This window comes from Kryptolebias marmoratus, linkage group LG8 (assembly GCF_001649575.2).
Source record: "Kryptolebias marmoratus isolate JLee-2015 linkage group LG8, ASM164957v2, whole genome shotgun sequence".
Classification (NCBI taxonomy): domain Eukaryota; kingdom Metazoa; phylum Chordata; class Actinopteri; order Cyprinodontiformes; family Rivulidae; genus Kryptolebias; species Kryptolebias marmoratus.
The window spans coordinates 5,162,095-5,171,651 of NC_051437.1; the positions used below are offsets into that span (position 1 = coordinate 5,162,095).

At 39.6% G+C, this 9,557-nt stretch overlaps 3 protein-coding genes across 3 annotated transcripts in view; 1 reads left to right on the forward strand and 2 right to left on the reverse strand.

Moving 5' to 3' along the window:
* LOC108237600 (protein pitchfork) overlaps positions 1 to 779 on the forward strand; it is a 7,376-nt gene extending 6,597 nt beyond the window's left edge. The window contains exon 5 of the mRNA XM_017419138.3: positions 672 to 779. Within this exon, the coding sequence (XP_017274627.1) occupies positions 672 to 737 (66 nt within the window). The 3' untranslated portion in view covers positions 738 to 779. The remainder of the gene's footprint in view (positions 1 to 671) is intronic.
* Positions 780 to 782: 3 nt separating this feature from the next.
* taf8 (TAF8 RNA polymerase II, TATA box binding protein (TBP)-associated factor) lies at positions 783 to 7,424 on the reverse strand. The gene is made up of 8 exons (XM_017419137.3): positions 7,249 to 7,424; positions 6,793 to 6,946; positions 4,361 to 4,459; positions 4,219 to 4,281; positions 3,954 to 4,078; positions 3,694 to 3,841; positions 3,462 to 3,604; positions 783 to 1,327 (listed from the first exon to the last, which is right to left on the reverse strand). Exons 1-8 carry the CDS (start codon positions 7,294 to 7,296, stop codon positions 1,187 to 1,189), a joined length of 921 nt encoding a protein of 306 aa, XP_017274626.1. The 5' UTR covers positions 7,297 to 7,424; the 3' UTR covers positions 783 to 1,186.
* A 954-nt stretch (positions 7,425 to 8,378) lies between these two features.
* Positions 8,379 to 9,284, reverse strand: g0s2 (G0/G1 switch 2). The gene is made up of 2 exons (XM_017419161.3): positions 9,131 to 9,284; positions 8,379 to 9,046 (listed from the first exon to the last, which is right to left on the reverse strand). The coding sequence occupies exons 1-2, from the start codon at positions 9,251 to 9,253 to the stop codon at positions 8,693 to 8,695; spliced, it is 477 nt and encodes a 158-aa protein (XP_017274650.2). The 5' UTR covers positions 9,254 to 9,284; the 3' UTR covers positions 8,379 to 8,692.
* Between the last annotated feature and the right edge of the window lie 273 nt (positions 9,285 to 9,557).

Genomic DNA, 9,557 nt, shown 5'->3' on the forward strand with positions numbered 1-9,557 from the left:
ATTAAACGAAATAAACATTTGAAATATATGAGTTTGTATGTAATGTATGAATATAATATACAAGTTTCACTTTTTAAATGGAATTACTGAAATCAATCTACTTTTTCATGATATTCTAATTTTATGACCAGCACCTGTATATATAGATGAATGCAAATGGTGCTGAGAGGCTGCTGAATGTATCGGTCTGCTGGGAGCTGGGTAAAGTTTTGGACTGATTAAATGCATTGATCAGGTGTGTAAAAAAATGACTTAATAAATGTATGTGTGCATTCCTGTAGTAACTTGAACATTGTTCGGTTGAGAAAACACTGACAAACTAAACAAATGGTCTCACACAAAAGTGTTAATATTAGCTAATGTAGTGTTGTATGTTTGTTGTTTCATAAGTCTGAAAATTGCATAAAACTGACACTTGTTTGGCCAGCCATTAGCCTAGCCTGGGTGAAGACTTCTGCTCCTTTCTCCATGCGCCATGCTCTGACTGATGTCACAGCTGATAAGATACTATCTACTGATAACTTATCCTTTCACTATGATCAGATTATCTCTTTACATGTTCTATAAAAAAATTACACAGCCACAATTAGCAAATTCAAAATTGTCTAATAAGTTCCTTCTTGTTATACATGACTGAACAACAGATGCTTTTATTTGTCTTTCCTCCTCAGCTAACCAGTGACAAGGAGTTTGTTAAACAGAGGAACAGGCTGGCCTATCTGAGTTTGTACTTCTAACTCTAAAGCTGAGGAAAGAAAACCCATCATGACGCTGACACAAGATGTTGTTGTCATCTTATTTTACTAAAGTTTTCATCAAAAAAACAAACAAAAATGAAAACCTGTTGTCAAGAAAAAATTATATCAAGAGCATAAAAAATAAGTTTTTTTTAAATTCACTACAGCAGACATATTCCTCTATGATCTTCATATTAGTTAATTAGAAAATGACTTTACACAAAGTATATACACAAAGTGAGTGCTTGTAAAAAGTGTAATGACAAAAACAGCGATCTTGATCACATGTGAGTCAGCAGCAGCACTGGTCCCTGTGGAGCTGATCCCTGCTCTCATAGCAGGTTTGAACACCGGGACACTCCTCTCTGTGGAGCCAATCACTGACCAGACTGCTGAGAGCACCAACCACTGAGGCATGAGTAAATCTGATGGCTGAAGGAGGTCCTGACTCATTTCTTCCTCCTCACTTTGGGTTTCTTGACTGGCCGGAGGTACGGGTTGTCGATCATGTTGTCTTCGCTGGCTTTGGCGGATGGAACAACGCTGCTGGGAGGAAGCATGGAGTTCTCTTTGTCGGCGCTGGGATCGTCCTGGATGACGGAAACACAAGTGAAAATTATTATGGTGTAACAATTTCATACATCACATTTTTGAAATTTTCATTATTTGCTTGTGAAAATGCTCCGATCATCCTCCATTCATTCTCCATTCAGACCATTTTCACAAGAAAATTTTTTTTTAAGCAGATCTATTTCCAAAGCAGATCACTGCTGTCTTAAAACAGCTCCAATCTTCAAACTTTTATAGTAGTTCATGCATTTGCTCTTATTAAAACCTTTACATTGCCATCAATTTCCATGTCAACGTTATGTTATGAAAGCAAAGAAATACAAGATATATTACAAGAACAAGTAGAGGTAAAATAAAATACAAAAACTTATCATAAAACTGTCAGCTTTAATTGGATCTCAAACTCTGCCTGAATCAAATGCCAAGGACAAAAGATTGGTCTTAAACATAGATTAAAAGAATCTGACAGTCCATATATGAAGAGAGATTTGGAGCAGCGACTCGATGAGCCTGATCATCTTTATAGTTTAGTTTGGATCTTGGAACATCTATAAGAAGCTGATTAGTTGACCAGACTGCTCTTACTGGAGTGGAGATGTTGAGATTATCTTATAAAGATGATGGGGCCAGACCTTTTAAAACTACAAAAACAGTTTCAAAAGCAAGCAGTAAAACCTTAAAAATCAATAGGGAAACAGACAAGAAGCCGATGGAGAGAAGCCAGGACTGGGGTTATGTGTTCTGGATGGTTTGTGTCATGCAGAAATAATTTATCTAAACTAACATGCAAAGTGTTACAACAGTCCAACTGAGAAGTAATAAAAGCGTGAATCCCTATTACAAGGTCTTTTCACCTTGGCGATAAGTCTTAAATAGAAAAAACTTGATTTCACAACTACATTAATGTGTTCATCCATTTTAAAAGCTCTATCAGAAATAGCAGCCAGATTCCTGACAGCAGAGGACCAAGAGTGTCAAGATCATTACCGTCTTATTCTCACTGACTGATTTCATTTAGATTATTTTAGCCACTATTTTGACTATCTCAGCTCATGCTTAGATATGTCTGTTTTCGTGATTTTATTTAGATTATCCTATATTTCATTTAGATTATACATGATTCATTTAGATTATACATGATTGTTGTGTTTTTCTTTTTTTTTGTTACATTTTGTATTGGATTCTGTTTTCGTTTCTGTTGTAAAGCGCTTTGGATCGCCTTGTTGCTGAAAAGTGCTATATAAATAAATCTCACTTCACTGGCATTCAGAAAACTTTATTTTAACCATGTTTTAATGTCATTTAGACAGTTCAAGAGTGGACTGATGCAGATAAACCTTCATATCATCAGCAAAGCTGTGGAAAGGGTTTCTTGTTTCTTAAAAATAAATCCCAAAGGCAACGCAGATTAAAAAGCACCTAAATTAAATTTCTGCTTTAATTAACCCCAGGCTGGACCAGAAGTTGCTGGTATAGCTGCTGCTATTTGTGAATAACCACTAAATTCTCCGTAAAAATTGTGTAATATAAAAACTACAGCAGTGTTAAGATATAATATATTGTTTTCTTGTGCTTTTAGCTCTCATGCTGTGAAATTATTCACACTGTAGGAGCTTCAGCATTTTATCATCAGTTGGTAAAACCATGAAGGAGGAAAGTCTGACTTGACAACATGAGTCCAATTTTTCTTTTCAGCTGACCTCTGTTCAGCTGCAGTTATTGGGCATCTATAAAAGGAGTTCTTTATTTTCTGAGGAACTTTGTTTTTGGTTCATTAAGAGGAACTCTATTTTTATTCAAGACATCCCTTGTGTGTCTGTGTGTACTACAGTAAGACAAGTACCCTTTGTAAAACTGCGCCATCAGCCCAATCCAACTGTTGTTAAATAGGAAAAGCCTGGCTATGAACTGCTGCAACTCAAAAAAAAAAAAAGATAGTCATCTTTGTTAGTGTTTTTTTTGCTGATCTGTGGTTGATACGCTCTCGGTTGCTCTGGAACCACTGAGAAGAAGTTTAGAAAAACTAAAATCAGATGATTCAGTATATGTGGCAGAATGCTCTTCCACCTACAAGTCTGTAACCTAATTTAGAAAACCTATTTTTTTTAATACAACAATAGAAAAAGTCATTAGAGTTTATCTTAGAGAACTTACAGTGATGATATTTCCTGCTGTGTTCTCACTGTCCGTCTGGTCGTCCTGCTCAGAAGAGTCAGTCTCCTCCAGAGCCTGCAGTTCCAGCTCCGAGGGCAGGAGGGCGCTGAGATACGGGATGGTGCTCGGCCGGGCGGCGATCACTGGCAACAGTAACAAGGATTGTGTTATACAAGGATTATAAACAGGTTCAAACCCAATGGAACCACTAAGCCCAGTCTTGCTCACTCACATGGGAAAGCAGTGATGTCGTCTTTGAAGAGGCTTTGAGTTTCTCCGGTCTTGGCCATGAAACGTGTGAGAGCTCGTTCGACGTCTCTCCTCTGGGTTGCTGCTTTCTCTCTCACCACCTGGTAATCTGACACGGGCTCTCTGAACGTCTGCAGGAGGGAAAGCAAACCTCATTGAGTTGCTGTTTAACGCCTCGTCACCTCAGAGGAAGCAAGACTTTGTTTGTTGTAGGATCTTTATAAGGAAAGGTTTCTGTCTTACAGGTGTTTTGATGTAGGTGTGAGGGTCTGGGAACTCTGGGAAGTGGCTGGGAATGTGGGCAGGATGAGTGCGTTTCTGTCCAGCTGACAGGGATTTAGGTGGCGCCGGGGAGTTGGTCACAGGAGCTAAAAAATTCAAATTTAAAACCAGTCGAGAGCAATTCATCATTAGTTACATTTAAATCACTTTATAAAAGCAATAAAAGAGAAGTATAAAATCTGTGTGGGTGTCAAAGTTTAACATGTGAGAATGAAAGTTTCCTTACGAGCAGTGATGACCATTCTTTGCGATCGTTTGGCATACACAGGCAGTGTGTCGACGTTGAAACCTTTAAAAACACAACCATCAGTTTGAAGAATTATAGCAGCAAATTAAATGTCTTTATTTTGGTGAACTTGCAGTCTTACCCATTTCAATGAGAGTCATCACTGTGTCTGAAAGGGTTGGGACGCTCCTGGCTGTGTGTTCACAATACGCTTTAGCACATCGACCTATTTCACTTATATCTTAAAAAAATAATGAAAAAAGAAAAAGACAGAGTTAGTGTTTCAAAACACTCCTTATGAATTTTTATACAACACAAGAAATGGCTGATAAAATATAAGAATCAACTGTGCACTTAACAAATTTATGACAGTACTCCAAGCATAACTTCTCTTATCCTGGTTCATTTGACGACACTTCACGTGTGTAGAAAAACAGACATAGTATTGTGCAAAAGTCTTGAGCCAACCCACAAGAAACAACCAAGTTTTCATTCAGACATTGTTCCTTTTGGCTCCGGGTTGATTCATGCTTTCACCATTTTGTAATTCTAGCTCTAAGCTTAACAAAGCTCCAACCCTGAAGTCAGTATTTCACCGGACTGTGACTGCTGGAGACAAATGGGAACGGCATTACTATGGAGTAGGAATGAGCGATATACACGGTACACGGTAGAAACGATAGACATTTAGCCAATGATAGAGATCTGTAATCTACCGGCTGACCGCAGTAACACTTGTTGATAACGTAATCAGCCGGCGTCAGAGCACAGAAGCGGAGAGCAGCACGGCTGGGAGCACAGAGGAGGAGCTCCTTAAAAAGGAAGAAGCAAAAACGTCTATTATCTGGACCTGGTTCGGGTTTAAACAGTCATGTTTTCAGTATGCACTTTTTTATATGGAAAATGCTGCTCTGTTGCTGTTCATTTCTTAAGTAAGAAGACTGGAAACTGTTAAGAGTTACCAACATATTCTTTTATTCTTATGGCTGAAACTGCATTTGATATCTTTTGCACTACAAGAAAGACCCGCTGAATTTGAGCTCAACTAACCATTTTTGATGAAACCCGCTCGTTCTATGTTTATTGCTGCGGCTCCGACGACGTGCCAACTCCAGGTAGTTAAAGGCGGCTCAGCCTCAGGGCTGCAGCAGTTATCTCCTTCCGTGAGTTTTGAACCGTTTGATTATCTTTGTGATCTCTCATTAAGGGATCATAGAAATGCTGATACAGGCGAACCAGCTTAGCTAGAGCAGTGAAATCGTCCATTTTGAATGGAGCGTGGCGCGTGCGGTCCGTGAAGTTACAAAAGGTGCACAACCACGCTACGTGTCACCGCGCGGGACTTTTGCACAGGGGCGGGGACAGTGCGATTGCGTCACTGTTGGCGCGTACCCTTGCGCAGTGAGTTAGATAAAGGTAGCAGTTTTGGGGGTGCTGGTGGGAAAAACGTGAATAAAAAAATGATGTATTTATAATAAACAAGCGGAGCTTAGCCTAGCGGCAAAGTCACCGAAGCCTGGCAGCCCACCAGGCTTATAATATGCTGGGGGAAACCCTGTACTTGATTTGTTTTTGTATTTAAAAACTCTCTGAACCTAGTGGTGGAATTTTCTTAATTGAGATTTTTTGTGGTATAGCAGTTTTCAAAAGGCTTTAGACAAACATTAAAAATTTTTCTAGCTTAATGCTTGACTTAAATAGAACTACGTTTTAAATTTCTCTCGTCTTGAGATCTGAAGTTATTCAGAAAACATCTGGAGCCCCAAATGTTGACCCATATGGAGGATAAATAAAATTGTAAAAATCTGGTCCAAATTATTTCTGAAGTGTACTCCAGTAGAGTAAATAAAAAATATGGGGGCGGCTGCCAAGGTGGGTACAAGGTGAGTAGGTATGATGTAGGCAGTGGTGGGTAACAAAAATAGTTACCCACCAGAATAGTTTTGAAAAGCCATGAACAGAAAAACATTGATATTCAAAAACTGGTCGTGCAAAATGCAGCCACATGGCACGCTGTTTGCAAACACTCAGAATTCAGTAAAACTGCATCTTATATTTGCATATTTGCTCGCAACTTTGTGTCACCAAGTAGTCTCCAGCAGCTGTAGCCAAGTGAGGAACTGGCTTTATAAATTCTTAAAATAAATGCTGTTCACTATAACTTTTAGTCCTTGATTACTCTTTAATTTATTGCCATTACCTTGTGACCATAGCCCTAGTTTTTAACCAAATTCTCCAAACATGACTGACATAAATTACTTTAAATCAATGACTGTCAAACTGGGTAGGAAGAGAGACCAAGGTGAGCATGAAAGTCTGCATCAAAATGACTGAAACTACATAAGTATGAAGTGTTGAAAGTATAAGTTAACCAATACCTTCAATACCTAATCATTGTTGTTCAGCTACTGAAGCTCTGACTTATTGATCATTCAGGCATATAAAAGCCTCCTTAATTATGACAAATTTAAACTGTATTATTAGGTACTTTATCTGTGGCAGCACTGGTAATACAGAGCTACAAGCAGAGTGCCTGAGCACTCAGCTGTTCAGTGGATGGACACTGTTACTTACAGCTCTGCAGCATCTCCGTGAGGGTCTCCACGGCGGCCTTCTCGGCGCTGTCGAAGCCGCTCTCCGTGAGCAGGGCGCTGGCAACAACCTGCAGGGTGCGTCGGCGGGCCAGGTGGTAGTTCTCCGCAGGGCTGGAAACTGCTTTAGCGCCACGCTGAGGGGAAAACACAAGAGATAAAAGCTGAACTTGTTCACCTTTAAGGCGTTAGCTTTATATGGAAAAAAAGACACTTATGTGAGGAGATAATTTGTTTCTCCGCACATGTGATTCAGTCAATAATTTCAGCACTTAGCATAGAAACTAAAATTCGTAGCTTAAGTTTATCAGCCCTATTGTTCATAACACATGGAAGTAGGTTCCCTTTTGGATAAAATATGGTTAATTCCTGTTCAGAGGGTAATTTAGCGCAAACAGGCATCGCTCGTGACCGTAAAGCCGTAAAAGGCGTCTCTTACCCCGCCAGCATTCAGCGACCCTCCCGATGCTACCGCTGGATCCGCCATCTGCAATTATTTCGACTTTCCTGGTTGTATAAATTAAATTAAACATTCATTTTCCTTGTTCATCAAGCGTTTAGCGGTCGACAATAAACATGGTAGCGAGTTGGTGACGTCGTTTCCGCTCTCTGCGGAAGTGGAAAATCCTCCGACACTAGTTTTTAACGCTGCTCTCTAGTGTTCATCTGCTAACATGGCAGCGCCTCCGGATTTGAGTTCACGTCGACTAAAACAGGACAGACATGAAGAATAATATTGTCTCTAAGAAAACGTCCATATGCAAATTGAAATCACTACTCTTTATATCACATACAGGACGGTACAGTTAAAGTTTTTTTTACACTGAATATGTAATTTCAAATCACGAAGAGGTGTTTTAAAAATTATATTGCATTTCGTTTGTTTATTATCATTTGTCTTAAAGTGTTTGTGATACAGAATAATATTTAAGGTGCTCGTCTGTAATTTGCATTTTTGTCACATTTTGTCATCCGTTGCCAAAAAGCGAAGGTGGACAATAATAATAACCTGTGTGGGTGGGTTTGTGCGTTTGTCTGTTAGCAAAATATCTCATGAACCACTGGACAAATCTAAATTAAACCTACTGAAAGTAGTCATTGGATGAACATCTACAACTGATTAATGTTTGGAGTCAATCCAATTCAAGATGACTGCCACAACTAATCAATATCAGCTAACACAAAAATGATTATAGCTCACTCAATTTAACAGATATTGAGCTGAAAGTTGATGTGATAGTAGCTCAGAGTCATTCTCAACTTATACTGGTTTGATATCTTGCAATATCAATTTATATTGCTCATAACGTGCTGAGCATAAGATGTATTTTAGATGTCTAAAACTCTGGCATGAAAGACAGTGGGTGATATGCATTCCCTCAAGGAATGTTAGACCTTTAATTTAACTATTTGTTTTACCTATTAGTTGAATACAAAATTTTTTATTCCTATTAAGAGCTAATGTCATTGTTCATTTTAGCACTCAGTTCTTCTTGTCTTTGACTAAATGATTAGTATTATATGTGGAATGTACGACAAAATTTTACTTCTCTGAACCCACATTGCACATTAAGTTCAAATGATAGCAGAAAAAATGTTTATTACAGTACAAAATAAAATAAATCATCCACATTTCGTTTGCTTCTATAACATATATCGATCATTAGTTTGCTGCCCAGCAGCCTCACTGTATCCTGCAGTTTTCTGTAAACCAGCTCAGCTTTGTTTTTTGGGGACACATGTCATGTTTAACCAGCTCTGAAATAAATTAAAGGATGAAAATGGACCAGTTCAACGTGGGGACGCAGTTTACCACCACTGCCACCAACACTGTGACTGCTCTGTCCACTTCTGCAGAGGTGTGTGTGCGGGGGGGGTTCTCTTTAAGAAGCATGTAGGCGGTTGGCTGTGCTTCTCTGCACAGCTGTTTCCAGATGTTTGGCTTTCACCTCACACCACACTACTCCTATCATGTCCTCAGCTTCAGTGCAACCAAAGGCACAGTCTGGTTTTGCCATCTTCTTTTGTTTCTTCTGCTCAATAAAAAACTTTGCTTGTTCCTCCTTGGTTGTGTCATTGTCGTAAAAGGGCAGGAGGATCGTTTCCACCACTCCGCCGACCATTCCGAGCACGGCCAGAGTCGAGCCAAGCGCGTAGATCTTCAGCATGCTCCAGCTGGGCTTCTGTCTCAGCATCTCCTTGGCAAAAGGGATGATGTCTCTGGTGGCTTCCATTTTCTGAAGAAAAAGACAACATTTATTTTTAAAAACAAAGATAGTTAAAACCAGGCAGTCTTTCCCCGGTGACGAGCAGATACTCACTTTGAATCTTGATTTTCTCCAAGTGTTCGGCACAACCAAGCGTTTGCAGGTGGAGAAGCAGGAGCAGATCCCGCTATTTAAATACAAGAGGATCCAAGTGTCCTCCCACAGCAGAGGGGACATGATGCATATTCATGATGGGTTTTTTTTTTCCAGAGATTAGCACGTTTGTGTCAAAGGGCACTTATTTGTAAGACAAGGAGCGAAACAAATGCTCCCTGTACGTGATTATGTGCTTGTGACATCACATCTGATACAGCAAACAGCAGCATGATGAGCAGACAGTCACTGACAACAAAGTTTTGGCGCATCCGTCAATAAGGTACACAAAGTGAATGTTTGGTTTGGTGAGTTGTAACTGTGCACATTGGTCTGCCTCAGGAGAGGCAGACCAATGTGCACAGTGTCCAATCAAAGGATGTGGGTC

Excerpts from the sequence above, each read along its gene's own strand:
- g0s2 (XM_017419161.3), bottom strand. The coding sequence starts at position 9,253 with ATGTCCCCTCTGCTGTGGGAGGACACTTGGATCCTCTTGTATTTAAAT. Across the intron at positions 9,047-9,130 it reads GGAGAAAATCAAGATTCAAA|AAAATGGAAGCCACCAGAGA; the intron begins GTGAGTATCTGC and ends CTTTTTCTTCAG.
- taf8 (XM_017419137.3), bottom strand. The coding sequence starts at position 7,296 with ATGGCGGATCCAGCGGTAGCATCGGGAGGGTCGCTGAATGCTGGCGGG. Across the intron at positions 4,460-6,792 it reads CACGGAGATGCTGCAGAGCT|ATATAAGTGAAATAGGTCGA; the intron begins GTAAGTAACAGT and ends TATTTTTTTAAG. Across the intron at positions 1,328-3,461 it reads CAGCAGGAAATATCATCACT|GACGATCCCAGCGCCGACAA; the intron begins GTAAGTTCTCTA and ends TCCGTCATCCAG.